Here is a 22,415-nt window from a genome sequence, read left to right on the forward strand (position 1 = left end):
TGCTAGCATATTACATGACCATGAAAGTGCTGTAGTGATTCAGGTGAGAACAACAGATGATCTCCTTCTGATCATACAGCAGGAAGTGCTTCCTCTAATTGCTAAAGTGGTTTCACAGCAGTGCTTAGCAAGCCAACTTCTCTGCCTTGTCCCAGAGTCATGAAAATAATAGTACCTACATAGGACAAAATCAGTTTCACTAAACCTGTGAATTTTCAGCCATTCATCTTCTTTCTCAATTTAATGAAAAGAAACACAAAATGCTTCTATTGCTTGCTATTTAAGTGTTGACACCTTTGATTCACCTAGATCAGCTTAATCCCCATACTAGTAAATTTATTACTTGTAGGAAAAATCCATTTTGTTCTTTAATTCTAAGAAATGTTCAAGCAGTTCAGTGTACAAGAATCATGTTCAGACACAGCAAAAGAGGAAAATTACAACCTACTTAGGGTGAAAACCATAAAATCCTTTATTAATCTGATAATATGTCAGACTAATCCATTGGTGTGGGTTCTTTCTTACCTCAATAATCCTGTCATGAATTTGCAGGCCTTCTGCTTTGTCTGCAGGTCCATTTTCCAAAATCTTTGACACATAAATTCCCTCAGCAGATTCCTCTTGGTTGTTCTGTATCAGGCAACAGGGAAATTGCAAAAAGGGCCACATTAGTACAAAAATTGAGATAGTAATAAAATCAGCAGCAATGAAAAATGTAAATCCATCTGAAATATGCAGCTCATTTTTTTAGCTCCTTGAATTAAGAATTAAGCTCCTTGAGATTTTTTTAACTTGCTTAACACAAAGTAGCTATTAATCAAAAGGACATAATTAATGAACTATTCCAGCAATTTTTATAAGATTATCCATTTACTTCCGGTTATTTTAGTCTAAATGAGACACCGTGTGCAACAGTAATCTGATCCCAGCTGAAATACTTGGAGCAAACCTCAGACTTCACAGCAGCCAGTGACTAGCACATAAATGCCCAGTGGAAGACACTCATAAAAATGGATGTACAAGTGTTTCTCTCAGAAGGAAAAGGGCCCCTGCAGTACAGCTGCTTGCAAACTGCCTTACTGCATTTGAAAATAAAGCTCCAAGGAACAAAGTGACATGAGATAGCTGGCACGTAACAGCGAGAGGATTTGGCTGGAACTGGTTAACCTCATAAATCCTATTCACATGGGAGATTGAGAACTTGCTCAACTATGAAATCCACACAGACGAGCTGTGGACAAAAAGAGAATCCATCTCCAGCTGATCTCTATGCAACACTAAGTACAACTCACATGAGATCAAATTTAAACCAGACAAATTATCTACCACAGCTGCAACAATATAACTGATGTTGTAGTGCATGTTGGAATTACTTTATTTCATCACACAATAATTAAAAGTATTTTAAAATAATTATTAATAAATAACTAATGTCAAGCAGACACTGCCTACTTACAGGGTTTTAAATGTTTATACAAATAATAACCTAGCTAGCAATAACTGAAGCAATCTTTTTCCAGCTGATTTATGCTTTGGATTGCAGTTTATATGGTGCTTATTTTCCTTCTGTGACTGGTGAATCCCTGACCAGTGGCACAGTTCATGTGTGCACAGGTCTAGATCCTATACATTCATGGGGAAAATGCTTTATAACTTTTTCTATTAAGGAAACTGTGAAGACACGTAAAACATACTTTACACAATGTGGCAACATTCCTATGGAGACTTGACCCAGGTAGATTTAAGGTCAATAAATATTTGTTCAGCAAAATATTAGTCAGACTATGTTTTCATAAATTCCTTTTTTCCCCCTTTTTCACAGAGACTCATACATGTCGGGGAAGAAGCAAAAGGGAAACACAGTAACAGTTCTAGCAATATTTTGAAATGATGATCAAATAGATTTCCACTGATTTCCCATCTAAGCAGTGAGAAACGAAACTCTGATAAAAGAAGCATAATGGCCATTAGTGAAAATACAAGAGGGACGTGGTTTGGTTTTAACCTGAGAAAACAAAAAGCTAGATTATAGCACCTTCACCCACATAAAAATATATTTCTTTCCATCAGAAATTTCATTGACTTTTTCAAAAGCAATCTATGACCTGTTTAAATAAAAGGGTACTTCAGTCTGGTTTTTGGTCCCCATCAGCTGCATGTGCTGGTACCCACCACTCCTGCCAGGAAAACAGCACAAGGCACACAGCTCCAGCCCTGTCAGCCAGCCCAGGGGCTGTGCAGCACCTGTGCCTGCAGCACACCTCCCTGCAGCCTGGCTTTGATGTGCCCTCCTCGGGGAAGCAGTCCCCCCAGCCAGACAGAGCTGGACTCATCAAAGCAGCCTTGCTCCCTCAGAATAATGAATCATCTCAGGAGCACACTCATGAGAGGCAGGCTCCTTTCTGACAAAATAAAAGATGATCCTATGATGAGCTGTTCCTTTCCTCTCCTCCTTCCTTCAGGTAGAAGGCAAACAGTGGGGATGCCTATTATGGGCTGAAAATAAACACAGGCAACAGAAAGTATGTATGTGCATTACTCAACTCATCAAGAGTCACCTGCTTTCCAATGGAAAAAAGGTGCATTGCACTTGTAAAACACAATGTGATGGAGAACACATCCCCAAGCAGATGACTAATACAGAGACATCACTGTTCAGCTCTTCTGCTGCAAGAGCTAATGTTTCAAAGAGGAGCACTTTTTCTCTGGACAGCCTGAATGTACAGAGAACCTTCATGAACTCTTTTTGTCTTGTGAACAACTCCACTATTTAAGCTTTCCAGCACAACTTTGTGTTTTCACTATTTGAGTCAACTCAAGCATTTTTTCCTGTTCTCAGCTCCAGATGCATTGAGTCTCACTCTGATACCTGGGAAATGCCAACCAAAACCTATGGTAGTCACATTTGTCAAAACAAGAACAAAACACAAAGGAATTTCCAAACTGAACTTCAAAGACTCAAAATGCCCTGACACCCATCCCTACCCCACAATCTCACAAATTTGTCTCCAAATATGAATGTTAATAGAAATTAATTTCCTTTTCTCCATTTGGCAGTGTTCTCAACACACAGTGGTACAGACCTTCATATATTTATCATTTACTCCTTAAAACTACAAAATATTAAGTCAGTTTGTGATACATATCACTGCTACAGTATGCACTCTCAGCATCTAAGTCCTTTAAAGAAGCTCAGTTGCCATCCCAGGAAAACTGAGCACATGTTCCCCTCTCCCTGCAGTTCTACAGATGCAAATTAGAGACATCCCAAGGCAATCCAAAATAAATATTGTGTGAATTTTGTTACTGCTGTACTCAAATATTAACATAATCGTGGCATGTGTGTTTTAACTTGCAGCCACCTGTTGTCTCATCCTTCCACTAGAAAAATCTAAGAAACTCTTGCTTTGGATTTACAGCCCCATCATCTGATAACTGCTGGTCTTGATATTTACCCAGAGGGAACAGTAAATGCAGCACAGAGAGTGGACTGATGGGAACAGACTCTTTGGCACCACTAAATACAGCTCTAGAGCAGAAGATTGCCAAGCTAATACACAGGGTCCTACTCCCCTCCTCAACAACACTAGAAGGCTACAATTCTCCCCCTAACAAGAACCTGATCAGTACATAATTATTACCAACCCTTTTTAATCAACTATTAATTTTCCAGTTTAACAGGTTTCTTTACCCTTCATATGCAATGACAGTCCTGATTAATGCTTTTGGAAAGGTGAAGTAAAAAAAAAAAAAAAAAGCAAGCATATTCATGTGTACTAGCCTCCTAAGTGGAGGCTAGTGATCCTTATGCATATTCTGTGGCTTGCAATGAACTTTCTAAACCTAGACTGATGAGATTAAGATTCAGTATTGGTGAAAATCGTTTCAGCTCATAAAGAAAAATTGAAAGCCGGCATGTGAGAACAGGACATGTGCCTAAACTATCTGAGCCACAGAAGCAAACTTTCTTCTCTCCTGTAAATGAAAAAATAAAAAAAAGGCAAGCTGTTTCACAAAATTCCAAAGGCTTAATCCTGCAACAATGACTTTTACAAGTATTTCCATTGAACAGTTTGCATGAATACATATTATTCACATGGGAACTGAGTGTAAACCAGCCTAAGTTTTTAAAGAAAAAACAATATGAATGCTCTTCCAAAAAATGAGAATAACACAATTCTCATGAGATAACATCCTCCAAACAATGACTCCAGGTATACCTGATGATAAACAGTACTTCTATCTGAAGAACAGATTCCATACCTACTGTCATCAAAAGTTACTCTCAATTAACAGTGTCACCTAGAGTTACTTTTTGCATTACCTGATTGGGTCGTCCTCCTATAATATTGAAGCCCAAAGTGTCATTTTCTCGGTGTAGCATGATCATCAGTGGTTTGCGCACTCCTCCCTAAGAAGCAAGAAATTAAACACTGATAAAGAACACAGTCTCAAGAAGAAGTTATTAAATGAAAACATTATTGCATGGAAGATTTTTAGCTGGAGAATATATTAAGATAAGGCTTGAAGGAAAACTAGGCTGGAAAGACTTGGCACTGGAAAAAAAAAAAAAAACAAAGGAAAAGTCATGATTCACTGAAAAGTTAGCAGGTAACACCTGATTATCTCCAGTTATCTTCAGCTGAGCAGAAAAAAAGGACAGGTTTTGTGTGTGAGGAATGCTTGCCACCACTGAAAAAGTCAGAGCCCCAGATGTCTGGAAGTCTCTATAAATATAAAATGGCTATAAGTGTTAACACATTAAACATACAGATTAAAATACACAAAATTCTAATTTTCAGACCCCAAACTCCTACCAGCACACATTTAAAGCAACTTTCAAAGAACACAGAGAAGCTGAAAAACAGCTCTTTATCCCAAACTTTTTCTCTCCAAAAAGAATCCAAAACATCTGTAAAAATATAGGTTGTATTCTGAAAAAAGGCTTAAAATATAAAGCAGACACTGAGAAGCATAAACGGAGTAAAAGTTAAAAATGAGAATAGAAAAATCTTTTCCTTCAGTGCACCAGGTGAATAATTAAATTTTTTAATTAAAAATTGGAGGCTTTAGCCCAGCAAGTTACCTTATTTTACGCTGAAACACACATTTTATTAATTGTGTGAGGTGTTTTATGCCCGGACGGTAGATTTGAATTTAATTCCGTGTGTTTTTCCTGCACGGATCGTTTTCCTCCCCGGCTCTGAGCGGCGATGCCCGGGCGGCAGCGCCCACAGCGCCCCCTCCCGGCCGCGCGGGGGAGCGGCGCTCCCGCCCCTGCCGCGCCTCGGCCAGCGACAGCGACAGCGCCAGGGCCAGGGCCAGCTCTAGCGCCAGCTCCTGCTCAAGCGCCAGGGCCAGCTCTAGCGCCAGCTCCTGCTCCAGCGCCAGCTCCTGCTCCAGCGCCAGCTCCTGCTCCAGCGCCGGCACCTCCCCTCCCTTCTTCAGCCACCGCTTTTCCCCACACCCCACCCCAGCAGTCACTGCTGGCCCACTCCACATGACCTTATCTCCAAGAGATGAAGCAAGTGTATGAGCACACCTCTCTAAACCTCACGGACTAGCTAACCAGAGGAACCTTGAAAAAAACAAAAATTGCTCAAGTTTTCAGAGTTCCTCAATGCCACGAAGACATGTGACCTGTATTCTGAGGCATTCTGGTGTCCTGTGAACAACATCCCATTTCCCATTTTCCATGCAGCAGGCATATGCCCAGCACACTACATTGCTGCTTCGGGCGTGATTTTCACTGCTCAGACCTTTTCCACCTGGGATTTTGCGTCCCAAGAGCCCGCGTAGATTTAGGTAGAAAGAAGAACTCTTTGCATTAAAACACTTCTCACCACGGCTGCATTTAGCAATGTCTGAGCCTGCTAGTGAGCTCCCAGGCAGGAATCAAAAACCAACCAGTTCCATCACAGCAAGTGAAGCCAGCTCACCGCAACTCTTGCATGGTTTGTTTTGCCTAAGGAGCGTGTCAGTCTCTGGGCAATGCCCCCAGATCCGAGGGGAGAGCGCAGCACTGCTCCGGCCTCTGCTTATCATCGGCTGTAGCTGTCACATCGTTCTACCAAAGCTTTGCTATCCTTTCGCCATCCTTTCCACAGTCGACAATAATTTTACACTCAAGTTTTTTAAGACAACTTCTCAGCAGCTCAAATAAAAGTTAAAAGCCAGCTCCACGCCCCTGAGCTGCCGCCAGTACCAGCTGGAGCAAAACCAGCAGCAAGAGCAGCTGGGTCCCTGGAGGCGGAGCGGTCTGATGCGGACACCCTGACCGGAGAGCCAGGACCCGTTTGCCAGCTGCCAGCCCAGCAGCGAAGCCATCTCCCCTCCCGCCCCTCCCCATCCCCTCCGGCCCAGCAGGCGCTCGGTCGCAGCCTCTGCCAAGCACTGCTGGGCTCATCGCAGCACGGGGTTCCGGCTACCGAAGAGGGACAGGCAAGAAGCGTGTCCCCAGTGGAGGTGTTACAAAAATCAGTAAAAATAAAATTCTTCATCTGGCAACAGGGTCCAGGGTCCGGCGGCTATATCTCTCTGAAAGAGGAGGCGCACTGCCCGCAGGATCGGGCTGGGTCCCGAACTGCTGTGATGGTGACTGCCGGCCCCGGGGGCACAGCCCGCCCCGTAGTTCACTCGGCCGGCGGTTCATCAGCCGGGCACGGGAAAGGGAAAAGCAAAAGCAGGCTGGAGGAGGGCACAGCCGGAGGGGCGCGGACCGGGGCGCGCTGCCCCGCCGATCCCTGCCGCCGCACTCACCTTGCCGGGCTGGCCGCCCGTCAGGTCCCGGGCGATGCTGCTGATGTGGCTCATGTACTGGCCGAACTTCGCCTGGTACCGCCGCGCCGTCAGCTGCACCTCGCTCTGCAGCGCCGACAGCTGCGCCAGCAGCGACTTCTCCCTCCTGCTCCAGCGCAGGGCCTCCCTCTTCAGCTCCTGCCCCGGCTCCGGGGCGCCGCCGCCCCGCAGCGCCCGCGGGCAGCGGTGCCCGCCCGCCCGCGGCTGCCCCGCCGCGCTGCCCGGCGAGCGGCCCGAGGGGTGCCCGGCCGGGGGCTGCGGCTCGGCGGGGCCGGGCGGGCCGTAGCGGCACGCCGCCAGGTGCGCGGGCAGCTCCCGCAGCCGCACGGTGCGGCCGCAGCCCCGCGGGCTGTAGTCGCACTTGACCTCCAGCTCCTGGACGAGGCTGCGGAGGGGCAGGACGGGGCGCAGCTCGGCGGCCGCCAGCGGCCGGCAGCGCAGCGGGCAGCGGCGGCGCCGCGCCGCCCAGGGCAGCAGGCAGCCGGCGCAGAAGACGTGCCCGCACGGAGTGGACAGCGGCTCCTCCAGCACCCGCCCGCACAGCCCGCACTGCAGCTCCGCCGCCACCGGCCCCGCGAACCGCGACGGGTCGAAGCCCATGCTGCGGCCGGGCACCGCCAAACTTGGGGCGCCGCGACCCCGGCCCGGCCCCGGCGCCGCTGGAGCCGCTCCCGGCGGGCGGGCGGCGAGGGGCGGGCGGAGAGCGGGGCTGCTCCGGGAGAGGCGGGCGGCAGCGCCCAGACGGAGATCCCGGCGGCTCTCCCCACCCTCTCGCATCGGCTCCCTCTCCGCGGCGCTGCCGCCCCACGCCCAGCCCCGGCACCACCTCCGCCCTCCGGGGGCACCCTCGCTGCGCGGCGCGGCGAGGACCGAGGCGCGGGGACGCGGCGCCGCCCGGCCGAGCCCACCGCCCTCCCTGCACGGGCACTGTCCCGGCGGAGAGCCGTGTCCCCGGCGGGACACTCGGGGCTGGCGATGGCCGCGGACGGAGGCAGGGAGGGAGTTGAAAGGCTGCGGGACAGCGAATCGCTCAGGCTCTGACTGATGCACACTTGTGCTGGTAAATAACGCGCACGTGTGAGCACACCTGGTTCATGTCTCTCCAAAAGTCTTCCACTCTTTTCCTCCCGTTTTGGGATATCCGTCAGGGTACAGAATCCTGAAATCCCTAGTGCTAGCACTCTCTTTGTTGCCACACCATAAAGGAAATAAGGGTAACAAAATTAGTTGTTGAGCTCCTTCAAACTACAGCATATGTATGAACAGCACTTCTGTTTAAAGAAAAGCTAAAACACAGCAAAATCTGGAAAAGCGTAGTTAGGATCAATAGCTGCCTGGATTCTACCCCTTCATTGCTGCACAACCCATAACATACACTGAAACATGAAACCCCTAACACATTCCCCACATAACTTCACTATTGAAAACACAGGCCAGATTGCTGCCCCCAGCCCTGTGGAAAACCTCCCAGAGCAGAGAGGGATGGAGCTCTCTGAGGAGTTTCTTCAGTGGACTCCTTCATGTGTGGATCAGACACCATCCTTTTTGGAAAGGATGACAGGTTTGGTCTGTCCAGGCTCGATCCCAGGTTATTTCCTGGGCTGAGAACTTCTGAGGTAGAGTCAGGGTGTGTCCTCACCAGTCTGCAATTTCTACTTCAAACTCTGAATCTCAGGAGCATCCCTCTGGGAAAGCCATGGGGCTTTTGAGACCCACTAATGAATGGTTCTTTTCCATGTCTAAAAAGACATCATGAGGACAATACAGTAGAGACTTTTTTTCTCCCCCAAAGCCAGAAGGAAAACTCTGCACATATCTACCCCTAGAACTGAATCTGGGATAGCAGATCTGTTATGTATACTCATGATTGACTTTAAAAAAGGTTTGCAATGCCTCACAGAACATCTACAAACACAAATATTGCTGAGAAGCACCAATCTACTCTTTCTGACTTGCCAAAGAGAAACCCATAGTTTTTGTTGGATTACCACAGCCATGAAGTACATTAGAAAATGAACTGCACCATCAAATAGTGTCTCATCTCAAAGAGAATGCACTACAATCCAATATCTCAATGCAGATCAAAATCACATTCTACCACATGAAAAAGGAAATCAACACCTTGAGTAACTAATTGTACTGTTCATACTGGTTTTAATCATCTATCCATTGATTTTAATTGCTTTGCTCATGGAGTCAAATCAGTGTCATCCAAAATGCTAGAGAAAATTATTTTTAAATAGTGTCCTCCTCTCCATTTTTGAATTTAACTATTAATTTGGCCTCATTATTTGTTTATATCCTCTTCTGTCTCCCAGGCTCCCAATGTATCTCTTTGATCTCATTAAACATGGCCCAGAACTTCAGGCCTGAGCACAAGCAGTAATGTCTTCATTCATAAATTAAACTGGGCAGAGAAAAGGCCCTGACATTGGTTCATTACCTGTTAAGCTGGTATTGCTTCTGTTAGTGTGATGCTTGAAATGGTTTTGGCTGAGACATGTGAGCAGTCTCCCAAGCCACAGCTGGACACGGCATTAGCCCTGCAGGGGCAAGTGCCAAGAGACAGTTTGAGGTGGCTGCCCTCTTTGGGAGGTGGAGGCTTAGGGGCAAGGCTGTAAGTCCTTCTGGAGTCCCTGGCACATTTTATTCACCAGTATAAATGCAGTCATGGGAATGAGGTAGCCAGGTTTGAGCCTTGGAGCCTTTTGCCTCTCTTTAGATAGGTGATTAATTAAACAATGGTTTGGGATTCCTGTGGTAAGCACACTTGAAAAAAACAACTCTGTCCTTTCTGGCCCACTTTGGGCATTGATATAATGTCAACGCACTGGCAAAACAGTTCCAGGAAGTTGACATTTTCTTTGCCTGTTCTGGACTAAGAAATTATCTTCCTTTGCCATGATGTCAGCACAGATGGAAGCACAGGCAACTGGGTTTATAGCAGAAGCAATTTGCCAGTGCAGGAACCTGTAATACAGACAAATATACTAAACTCATCTAAAGATAACAGCTGTCAGCATACCAGACCTCCATGGAAATGGATACACATGGATAAATACATGCAAATGTTACCAATGTGCTTACAAAGGATGATTCCTACAATTAGTCCTCTTAGTTCTGATGTAATCAGGAAACAAAAACCACAATCCTCATATTGTCCTGAAATATTCTTAAAGAGACAACATAATTATAAAATTTTTTTGCTTCTCCAAGGTCTCAGCACCTCCAGCTCCAAGTTTCATACAGCCACTCCAATCATTGGTTCACTGAGGTGGTCAGAGGGAAACGCAGATTTAGGGAGATGGAGAGAGGCTGAGGAGCATAGGAGCAGCAGTGCTCTCCTGAACACTGGGGACAGCACCACACTGGGACTGAACCCAGTCACAGATCAAATAAATGTGCAGTGCCTTGTCAGTCAGTCCATGTCTTCAACAGCTTCTAATACATTCATTTTGGCTGTGCTTGGTAAGGCAGAAAAAGTAACTTGAGATAAGAAAGCATTTGCTTCCTTAGTCACAGGTACCTAGACGCACATACACTCTTTGAGGGAGGATTTTGGTGGGGGTAACTGCCCTGAAGGAATTCTTTACCAGCACACAAACCCAGCTGCTCCTGATCAGAGCCAGGAGGAAGAGCTATTTCTATTATAAATAGAGGGTCATATCTGCCCATAGCTCTTTTCTCATCCTAAAAGGATCTACAGCTTAAAGGATGAACTATACAGCTGTTTCCAAGTCTTCTGATGAAAATATGACAAGAAAGTAAGAATCACTGCTCTGAAATACTGAAGGTAACTGTAAGGCTCCAGGCTCCACTGAAGTCAAAAGGGAAAATGCTGTGAACTTTCAACTCCCTTATGTGGGAATAAAATATGTATTTTTGCATTTCCCCCCTCATTTTCATAAAAAATTTGACCTTTTATTCACCCATAGGATTTCACAAAAAAGTTCCTTTTTCCACTCACACTAGTAAAATGCAGTAACTAATCTAGAGTTAGGAAGACTCGGCTATTTCACTCTGAGATAAGAACTTAGATTTGAGCCTCTGCTATTAAAATCTGTTATCAGATTTTAATAGCAGAAGTCTGCAAATAATTTTTGTCACTGCACTTTGGAAAAAATATTATAAGCATAAAATTAGACAATATTACTAATGTTTTATTGAAAATAATCACCTCAGAAAGTTTACAAATTTTAAGTCAGCAAGCAATTTTTCTGTACTACAATTTATCACTGAGCACAGTAAAAGTGTTTGAGGAAGTGTCCAAGCCTGAGAGTGAACAGATATTTGCTGAAAGCTGAGCAAGTATTTGCATTCATCAGTTAAGGAAAGAAAATTCAATTAAGCTGCACACATTCAGTGAAAAAGATTACATCCAGAAAACATTTGTAATCTATGTTATTCACCAGCACAAAGACACTGTATGATCTCTATGTTTGTGTAACTATGTATGACATCAAATAAACCAACAATCTGCTCTGGCCACTGGGAAAATGAGAACAAGTCTTAAAAACCAGTAAGTGGGAGGTCTAGATTTTTGACCCACCTCTTTCAGCCTCTAAGTGGCCATAAGCAAGTCCTGAAACAGCTTTTCACTTTTCCCTTCACTTACTGCTAATGCTACCCAGCAGAGTTCACAGCAGTCAAGTCCCTATACAATTCCTGTAGCTAATAAAGGCGCCTCACTAGGGCACCTTAGGGCAGTCAGGACTGAAATATGCACCTTCCAACACAACAGGTGGATAAAAGCACCTTCCAAGATGTGCCTGGCCTGGGAGGTGTGCTCTGCAGTCACACCCTTGAGGTGTGAGCCTTGCAGAGGGAGGAATTCAAGGAGCAGTGAGATTGTGTGTGATTTAGAGTCAATCTGCCCAGTACTGTAAAAGCCAAATGCTCCTAAGCATGCCTGTTCAGCCCTTTAGGAACTTACCTGATAGAAATTAACTATGCTATCAGCTTTGGACACTTCCAGCAACTGAACAGGGGTTTTTTCAGAACTACATTTCTACTGGAGTCCTTGGTACAAGTCAAAGGTAGATATGAGCACTTCAATGTGATTTTTTCACAGTGCTTTTTAGCAGAACATTTTAATAGTAAACAAATTTGAAGGAGGAAATAGCTCCTACACCTATTTTGTGGATGAGGAGGTAGATAATTAAATTGTTTAGATTCTGGGTCAGAATTATTCACATAAACTGGAAATATGTGCCAGAACAGGAAACTGGGTCTTCTCTTTCTCTTGAGCAGACTATGAGCAAGGCAAATCCATCTCCTAAACTGGAAGCCCAAGTAGAGAAGGCTCTGCACTTGACCTATATCAATACAGTTTGAGTGTTGAGACTGCATTTTCTTTGTTCTCCTTTACCTTTCCCCCCTCTCTTGTTCAGTGTTCAACATGAGCTACTTGCCAGCTCTGTGCCCCCTCCCACGGGCAGGCTGTGCTGGCTGCCCTGCCCTGCCCACCGTGGGGCTGCTGCAGCCCCAGCAGAAGGTGCCAGCAGTGGGTATCAAGGTAAGGGAACATCAGAGCCTTGCCTTGGGCATTTCTCTCTCATTTCCCTTTCCCAATCCAACTGTTGCAACCCGCAGATGTCACGGGTTATAAATTTGTCCCTGCAGAGCCAGTCCACGGTGCACTTGCTGCAGACACCTCCTTTCTGCACAGAGCTGCTCCCTAAGGGTATGCAGATACAAAAATCTTTCTATTTTAGCACCCATTAACTCAAGGGAAAAAAGTCTTAGGGGATAATTTTTCACATTATGGAGTCTCATCAGCTGCTGTCACTGAGAAGAGCCGCTCACTCATCTTATGAGATGGCAGAGCCCAAACTGGACTGGAAAGGGATCACCTCATTGCTGATGACAGTCCCTCCTGAGAAGGGCTAAGTCCTCTTGCCCTTGCAGTACTTGATCAACCAGCAAACACCCAGTGGCTGTTCCTAGGGCTTCCTTTTCACAAAGCAAAATGACATAAACACCCAAGATGGAAAAACAGTCACCCCAGTATTAGTAAAATAAGGTACCACAAACTGGAATAGAAGCAGAAACTCAGTTTCCAACTCAGCATGTCTCAGTGAAGGCTTTGACAGCTGTTCAGAGTGAAATAAATTGTTCAGGGTATTTCTACCCTTTTGCATGTTTCTTTCCAGTGTCACATTGCACAGCCTTTAGAAAACTGCCTTTACCTGTGCATTTTTTGTAGTATTAACTTACCCATCAACTGGTAAGGGAGACAAGTAAAAAATTAAAAAATACATGTGGAAAGTTCAGAGTGAAATATAACAAACTAAAAATAAATAAATGTGGGAATTTTGTGGTAGGATTTTCAGAACTTTTATTTAAATAATACCTGAATTTAAGCCTTTGAAATTAAATATCATTGCCACCAGAATGTGGCTGGTCTTAGTCTAAACCTGGTAAACAGGCTAGAAGGTGTGTGTAGAGAATTTTGATTACTTTTTGCATTTTAAAATGACACAGATTGAAAAAAGCTATTAGTAAGTCAAAGAAAACCAGTCAAAAATGAAAGAAGACAATGGTAATCAGTGCATGGGAATATGGGAATCCATGCACTGTTTCAGTGTTAAAGTCTTACTTAATACAGTACAAAAAAAGAAAAGAAAAGAAAAGAAAAATAATAGGTTAGAAATATGGAAGCAATAGAAAAAATTGAAATTAAATGAAAAATTAATATCTTGTTATTGATATGGGCCATAAGATAAGCACATAAGAATATGCTTCTGATTCTTCTATACATTCTATTTGTTTGTTACACAAACTGTAATTTATGCAGTGCAGAACATCCTCTTAAATCCCTTGCTTCCATCCACAAAATAGGTTAAACAGAAATAGCCAAGGAGCACTTTACTTTGTTGGTGTTCCTCAAATATGAAAGCTGCGATACTCCAAATATTTAATTGACCCTAAGGTCAGTTCCTTTGAGATTCAGCTTACATTAACACAAATAATGCAGTGGTAAAAAAGAAAGATTTGCTCATGTAATTAAGTGTTCTAGTGCACTGGCAAACATGATTCCTAGATATATTTTACTTTGTCCGTGAGACACTTACAACATTGAAGTTTCATGATTGCATTTGACAGTAGAAATAATATGCAGTAATGATTTAGAGTAGTTAATCTTTAGAAATGTCAGCATAATACAGAAGAAAATATTATGAGCATGGAGAAAGAATGAGTTTGGATTTTGTAGTTTTTCCAGCTCTTCATCTTTTTAGCCTTATTTTTCTTCTGAGTCCTGTTTTTCTGAAGTTATGCTTTCAGAAATTACTTATTAATGAGTCTGAATTAAAATGCATACAATTGCTTATTCCACAAGTAGACTTAGATCATTTCAATGGTTTGTATTTTATTTAACTTATAAACAGGATTTATTGTATTTGTCTTATGTGGAAGACCACCTTGACTAGTTATTCTACAAATATATCTCAAGCATTATTCTTTCTATCAGAATGTCTTGTTTGCCACCCTCACTAAAAGTAGAGAGAACTTGCTACAGTTTGTGATTTTTTTTCCTTGTAGGTGTGTGAGAACTGCTGTTATTTCATACAGTCCTCCCTCTCTGCTCTCAGCAAGGCTGGAAACCATGACCTCTGACAGATGGTGACTTTTTACAGCATTTTGGGTAACACCTGCAAGGCACAGCACTACAGGAGCTGCAGGGAGCTCAGATCAGCCTCCATTATTGATGCCTCCATGCTTTCTGTTCCCTTCCCTCTCTCATTCCCAAGCCAGGCAAAGGGGCACAGTGGGCCTTTAACTGTGGTGCCTGGGAGCTGTCAGAGTAAAGACAGATGTGGCCTCCTGGTGTTCTTGTGCAGGGAGGGCATCCCCAGGCTGACAGAAGATTGCCAGAAGATTTGGCAGAACAGATGAACATGGATTTCCCAAGAGTTATGGATCATGTCTGGTTTTTCTGATGTTCAGCGACAGTGGGGTTCATGTTGTTGTGTCCTTTGGTGGGAAGACCCAAGGGAAGGGCTTTCTCCCCTAGCAGTTTGCCAGGTTTTATTTAACTTCTAGGATCTTCCCGTCTCCTACGCATTTGCAAGATGTGGTTGAAAGAAATGAGGAGTTTAAGCATAATTAAAGAGGGTACCCAAACAGATATGCATACACACAGATAAGGCCAATGCCAGAGACCAAACTAAGAAACAGTCTGTACAGGTAAAGCCACAGTAAAGATCTTGTGGCTGTTTATCTTAGTGCTTAAGGGAGTGCAGTTTAGCTGAACATCTCCTGGAAGAATGCTCTCAAAAGAAGTGGATATCTTCCATTTCTGGAAATGTCAAGAGTGCTGAATTAGAAATTTTCAACTATATGGTTTAATAGTTTCTATTGTAATGAGCTCAAAAATGGAAAAGAAAGAGAGAAATAACTTTCTGATGCTTGAAAACATTTAAAAAATTTTGAGTTTGAACAGCAACATCTACTCCTCTTTTTGAGACACTCAGACCTGAAAGATCAGAGATGAGATCATTGAAGCATATTTGGACAAATTAAATCTACATTTTTCCTAAACTGCCTATCATCATGGATTCATGAATGTTAATTCTGGTGCACTAATGCAACTTTCTAATGACTACCCACTGCTGCACTGAGGATTGACATGTACAGCCTGATAGTCTTGTTATGGAGTGTTTTGTCAATGTGCTAATGCAGCTCCTCCCTGCTGTATTTCCTCATTGCTATTTTTTTAACCTATAAAGGTTTTCAGAAAAGAAGCCTGAGTTTTAGAAATGCTGAGCAGCAGGATGCTTCAGTGACATCAACAGGAAATAAACAGGTCCAAATCAGGTGCGCTTTTAGATAGGGTGAACATGCTTTTTCTCATACCTAATAATATTGTCCTGTTCAGCCCACTCAGATGTATTTTAGGATGTTTCCACCCTTCATGCTGGAGCTGTATTATGGATGCATCATTTTCTGCTTGTATCACCAAAGATTCAGATCAATAACATACAATGTAGTGTAAGGGTCTGATATGAACTTTTGAGAGGCTCCCCACCTAAGTGAGCTGGATTTGGCCCTTGATTATGTTCTAAAATTAATCAAGGCACAGCAAGATGTTCTATATTAATTTTATATTTTGCTATCATGATTTTCTCTTTTAAAGAGAAACATAAGCTGAGGTTTGTGACAATTTAGCAGTTCACCTTAAATGGGAAAACTTAGATGGCAAGCATGTTATCTGTTATATGCAGAGGCAGGGTTTGAAATTTATTACATCTCATTTTAAGGCCAGAAAATTTTCCAAAATTAGTGGTGATTCAAACTGTAGTAAAAGCTGAAGTCCTTCCTAGATCATACATACTAATATGCCATCATACCATGCCACTTTAAATTCACTGATTCCAGTCTCCATCCCACGAGAATCTGAAGCAGCATTAACAGCTTCTGTGAAACATTCTCACATGAAAATAAAGCACCATGGTGGTTGGAAAGAGGAGAGGCACAGAAAATACCTTTTTTCTGTAGTAATCAGACTTAAAACTTTCCAAGTTTCTTGCTCTCTACAACATCAAAATTTATCCAGCTTTGTATTTGAGCAAGTAGTGATTCACTGCTGACTAGGACAGAGTCCAAAAGTGGCAATCTTTTCCTCTCAGGCAAAAGTTAGATGAACATGATCCTTTGGCAGCCTGCATATTAAGAGCTCCCCTATTCCCAGGTTCTCAATTGAGGACCTTCAGTGAGGTTAGCAAAATTACATTGAAATCTGATTTTGTACTGTTTGGGAACTGAATTTTAGTACCCCACTCTTCAGGCTGGTTTTGTGAACAAGACAGCCTGACAAATAGTACCAGCTGTCTGCAATACCCTTCAAGCAGTGTGATTCAGACAAGCAGGAGCTTCTTTTTCCATTAGTCTCACTTTCAGCTTTATTTTAGCAACAAAGTGATTCCCTCCTTTCCTTCCCACACAAATAATCTGTTCCTAAAGAAATCCAGCTTTTAGAGATTAATAGCATTTTGTAGTCTGTCTAACCCTTTAGAAACAACTGTCACATTGTCAAGGCCAGAGGGATCAGAGCTCAGGGCTGACTTTCCTTATCCCTGATTCTGCCTCTGACGTGCCTTAGGATCTTTATTAAGTTAATTAACCTCTGTGACTCAGAGTAAGCACTGGTGTAATGCACGTAGTAATGCTTAACACAGAGTCCCACAGATGTGAGGCATGATAAAAGGGTACAGGACTGTTATTGCTACTAATGATCATTAGTTTGAAATCATAGTCAGGCAAAACCAAGAATAACAAGACCATTACAATTAGTTGAAAGGTAGGGTTGTGATATTTAATCATCATTAAAAGGGAACATGATGAAAAATATATTACATATTTTCAATGAGTGTCAAGAAATAACTTTGTGGGATATCTGCAGTAAAGACCATGAGTAACAGCTCTGAAAAACAAGGTTCACTAAACCTTCTGGTCTTTCATCCAGCATAGAAGTTATTTCTCCTACTGTGTCACACACTGTGGCTACTAGAGTAAGTCTATTTTCATACATGTGATACGATTGGGCACTGAAAACTAACAAGCCACAAGTCTGTAAGCTTATCTCTGACTTTTTCATTGTTACTATTTTTTTACTGTGCTTAATAGTTATTATATGCAATTTCTGGAGAATCACAGATTTGGGTCAGAGCTTGCTCTTCCTCACTTTTGTCGTGTGTGCTGTACAAATAAATTACAAGATATTCACAGTCTCAAAGAGGTAACAAAAAGAAGCTGACACTGTCATACAGCACAGTTGTTTATAGCTATCTTTCGATTTTTTTTTAAACATTGCCTCTGGGATATAATTAGATAGAGAAAAAAAAACTCATCCATCAATGAAGATATTAGCAATCAGAACCGAATATTGGCAGTCTCAAAGAAGACATTCCTTTTCAGCTATCAAGAATTTTCCTTTATTGACTTGTCTCTTTCAGTCTATCAAAGAAAAGTTTTAATTTGCAGCTGAAATCCTGATCCTACAATGAATCATGTTTTCTCTTGAATGCAAAGGGCGTCTGTCTGGCAAAGTTGGCAGCCTGACCTCTGTAAATATTGTTCTATTGATAAAAAGAGGAATTGGATATAGAGACAATCCAAAATAAATATTTTGCTGGGATCTTGAATGTCTGACTACAATAGAGCGAAGGGATGTTGCTGCATTTTAAATCATTCTGACATAAGTTGAAGTGAGCATTCGTTTTAGTTGAAAAACTGTCAAAGGCAATCTGCACCTTTCCTTTCGGAAATGAAGATGGACACCTATTTAGGGACTGCTCTTTTCACTTTATTTTCATAAGGATTTGCCGTTGGTTTGGTTGGGAACAAGTCCAGGCTTCTTGATTTCTAGGAGAATTAGGAAAGTATTTCAATAAAATATTCAGAAATACCAGCATGATGTGCTCCTGTCTTTTGGATGGACATGGATGGAAAAAGAGCCCTTTGTGCTGTCCCTATCAGAAGCCTTCACAGGCTCAGGGAGGCTTCCTCAGCATGCCCTTGGGACAGGTGTGCAAGTGGAAAATCAGCTGTGCATGGTAGGCAGCAGACAGGCAGCCCCAAGGATCAGAGGAAGGGAAACCTTTATACCCCCACTTCATACTGAGGAAGTACAGAGGCATAATTTCTCCCAAAAACGTAATTGCTGCAGTGGATCTCCTGGCATGGCTCACCTCCCCACTCTTTCCTGACAAGGCTGTATCCCAAAAGAAGAAAGACGTGCTGCTCTATGCTGCCATACCTCCTCCTTTCTGTCCCCTTTGCTCTGACAAAAACTGCTACATAAAGCAAAAAGGGCGTGCAGAAGGAGGAGGTGTATGTGAAGGATTACAACGAGAAATCCTCAGAATAGCTGATGAGAGGTGTCTCAGCACCATCAAGTCACAACAAAAATGGTCTGACACAGAGGCATGAGCGAGCTTGTGCTGAAGTCAACAGAACTGTACCTCTGCTTAACCAGTGACAGCCTCCTGCTGCTCCTTCCCAAAAGGAGAAACAAAGGAATTTTTCCCATCAGAGACTTTTTCTTCTTATCAATAAATGACACTGTCTCACTGCTGCAATAGATAGTCTGTAAATAACAGACGACATATTTTTACTGGCTCATCTGCTTAAGCAAAGAGAACTCCTGTCATCAGTGCTGAGCTGTAAACCAAAATTTGAAGGTAAGATACTATCTACTTCTTTCTCCTGTAACTCTCAGTGCTGCTGGGACTGCTGTGCAAGGGAATGTATGTCTAGTGCATGTGACAGATACCCTAACACTTGCTGTTTATCTGGTTCTCCCTTCCTATGAATCATTCTCCTTTCTGTACTGTATACCTCCTGAAAAGGGCCTCCTGTTTCAAATTTTTTAAAATTCATGGTTACAATAAAATCATAATAAAACAATACTTTTGCAGTAAAAATAATTACATTATTTACCTGGAATTTGATTCCTCTTTTCTGGAACCTCGAGCTGAACTTCTTTTTTTCCTTATTTTCTAGATCATGGAGAAGATTTGCATCTGTCTTTCTTTGTTGTGGGTATATTTCAGAAATGTCACCCTCTCAACATTTTGAAAAAGTTTTCTACTTTTTTTTTAAAGAGGGTGACACTACTTGCATCCTCAGTACCATTTGTAGGAATCAACCAAAGGCCACCAACTGAATCCTAAACATGTGCATCAGTCACTCAAAAGAAGAGTGAGAGACAGGGAGGGCATTCTCCTGTGTTAACACAAATGTTCAAAGAAAATCCGTGTTGTAGCTCCATGGCAAGAGTTCTATTGTCGTTACATTGCAAGGGTTCTAGATTGCTAGAATTCTGTACCTCCTTGATGTTTCTTGTAGGCAGCTCCTCTAGGCACTGACTCATCCTTGTCCTCACAGCAGCCAACTGACTCCAGCTCCCCTCAACCAACCAATCCACTCTTTTATAACACTCTTCTTATTGGCTACAGCTGCGGCCTGGTAAAGTCAGGCCTGTTCCCAATCTCTAATAATTGGCTCAGCTGCAACTCTTTAGGGGGTAAGATTACTTTCCATACTACTTTTATTTTCTTATATTGTATCCCCCTACAAACCTGTCCATGCCCAGAACAAAAGACAGAGAACACTATCCACACACAGAATCCACCGCCGCCAGGCAATTCCCACCGTTCTGAGGGCACAGGCACTGCCACCAGAGCACACTGAAATGCCTGCTGAGGTCATGCAAGCAGAGCAGGGCCCAGGGTGGGTGCTGAGGCTGAGCCAAGGCCTCAGCTCTGCACAGCGGTGACAGTGCCCCACACTTCAGCAGTGCTGCGGCACAGCTTTGTGCCTGTGACCTCGGACACTGCCTGCTCCGCCTGGGCCTTAAGGTGGCTTCCTGGCCCTGCTCCTTGCACAAACAGGCAGTGAACCTGAGGAGAAATAAAGAACGGTTTGTAAAAAGAAGTAGGCATAAAAACAGTATAAAGAAAATAAATAATAGTTGTGAAAATCTCACACAGTCAAAACCAAGGGCACCAAATTTATCAGGCAACTTAAGAGAAACACAAATCTGCCTGTTAGGTTGCCGTCTCCTAGACTGGAGGTCTTCAAAGCTGCCAGAGGAAGGCTGTGTGCCTAATCAAAACACATCTCCTTCTCCTGCCTCAGTGATTTGATACCCTTGCTTTTGGCAGCAAAGCATTCTCCTAAGTACCACTGGGCTGCAAGAAAGTCTTTCTGGTATATCTATCAGAAGGCTGATTTCTGAGCTCAAGCTGAAGCTACTGGGGAATTTTGCTTAAAGTCAGACTCTAAATGAATCTCTGCATAACTATTATTGCCTTGTTCACACTCCTCTCTTTCTGCTTTTTGCTCTAATTCTCACAGCTGGAATTGATAAACTGGGGGCTGAAAATGAGGAGAAACTTTTTTTGGTTTAGGTCTACAATATGAATGCAATTGTTTTATCTCTGGGACTGCAGTGGTTTTTCACTAGCAAAACCTTGTGCACCAGTACAAAGTTACATTCTGGGACAAAGTTTTAAGAGTTTGCTTCCTATTACATCCAAAAGCCACAGCAGACTCAACATTAGTGCATCAGGAATGCACAGAAGGATCCATAATAAATGCTATCTTAGAAGCACAGAACAAACCAAACTGAATACAGGCATCTAATGCCACTTGCACACCCTGCCATGTCCCACTTGGTTCCTTGTCTGTCTCTCACACCAGAGAGTGCAGGTTCCCAGGTGCCTGCAGCCAAACCTGGCAGTCCTTTGCAAATGTCCTTAGTGTATTTTGCCTCTTAGTACATGTAACCAATCCACTGATGACTGCACATCTAATTTACTTTGAACCTCTTAACTACATCTTGGGATAAAGAGATCAATTTCTTGTCCTATGTTTTTTGAGAAGAGCTTTTGCAGAGCTTGAGGTTTGCTCCCACAGCCATCATGAACACCCCTGTATTCTCTGGAAAAGCTTTCTTAAGTTTCAATGAGCTTTGAACAGAGCTTATGAACTTACTATTAAAACAACAGCTAGAGGCCTCTGCTGAGACTGAGAAATACTGAATAAGAGTCAAGAACTCTCCAAAAGGTTCTGAAATGAACATCAAATAGATGTGATAGACAACAGGCAAATCAACTTCCCATTTATAAGTATAAATTTATAAATTTTTATAAATTATACTTATTTTATAGATTTGGTTTCTACTCTAAACACCTAAAAACATATGGTGGAATCCAAAAAAGGAGATTACTCTTCCCAGGTCCCAGGTCAGCACTTTATCTACAAAGACATTCTCTTCACCTATTAGCTGTGAGGTAGGTAACAGAGACTAGGTTAAAGACCATTACTGAGAATTCAGGAGTTAGAAAATGAATGATAACCAGGAACTCTGAAACAGCAAGGCAGTGTACATGTCCTAGGATGCCATCTTTCATCCCATGCTCATGTTGTTTTTTCCTTTCCATGGGTTCTTTCTTAGTGCAGAACCCTGACTGTTCTCAATGAATGAGTAACAACACAATGTTATTTTCCTTCCCTTGTTCAGTGCAAGGCTGTCCAGGTTTCATCTGGGATAGAGTTAATTTTCTTTCTAGCAGCTGATACAGTGCTGTGTTTTTTGGATTCATTATGAGAATAATGTTGATAACACAGTGATGTTTTAGTTATTATGAAGCACTGCTTACCCTGAATTAAGGAGTTTCCAGTTTCCCATGCCCTGACAGGGAGGAACTGCACAAGAAACTGGGAGAGGGCATGGCCAGGACAGCTGATCTGATCTGGAAAAGGGGGTATGGCCATGCCATAGAACATCATGCCAAGTACATAAACTGGGGGGATCTATCTAGGAAGCACTGCTCACTGCTTTGGGAGAGGCTGAGCGTTGTTCATTGAGTGGTGAGTAACTGGATTGCACATCATGTGTTTCTCTTGGGTTTATTTCTCTCTCTCTTTATGTTCTCTTCCTTTTCAATATTATTATCGTCATTATTATATTTTATTCAATTATTAAACTCTTTTTATCTAATCCCACAGGCTTTATTTCTCCAATCCTCCTGATTCCACTGAGGGTGTGTGAGGGTGAGCAAACTCTCTGGAGTTAAAACACAGCAACAGGCCAAGCTGTCTTTCTTCTC

At 43.0% G+C, this 22,415-nt stretch overlaps 1 protein-coding gene across 1 annotated transcript in view; it reads right to left on the minus strand.

The window, feature by feature from the left end:
• Nucleotides 1-7,398, minus strand: part of PDZRN4 (PDZ domain containing ring finger 4) — a 228,898-nt gene extending 221,500 nt beyond the window's left edge. Inside the window, exons 1-3 of the mRNA XM_063155207.1 lie at nt 6,760-7,398; nt 4,325-4,411; nt 526-630 (exon numbers count right to left, since the gene is read on the minus strand). Coding sequence (XP_063011277.1) covers nt 526-630; nt 4,325-4,411; nt 6,760-7,398 — 831 coding nt within the window. The remainder of the gene's footprint in view (nt 1-525; nt 631-4,324; nt 4,412-6,759) is intronic.
• Nucleotides 7,399-22,415: the final 15,017 nt, after the last annotated feature.

The sequence above is a fragment of the Melospiza melodia genome, chromosome 4 (assembly GCF_035770615.1).
Source record: "Melospiza melodia melodia isolate bMelMel2 chromosome 4, bMelMel2.pri, whole genome shotgun sequence".
Classification (NCBI taxonomy): Eukaryota; Metazoa; Chordata; class Aves; order Passeriformes; family Passerellidae; genus Melospiza; species Melospiza melodia.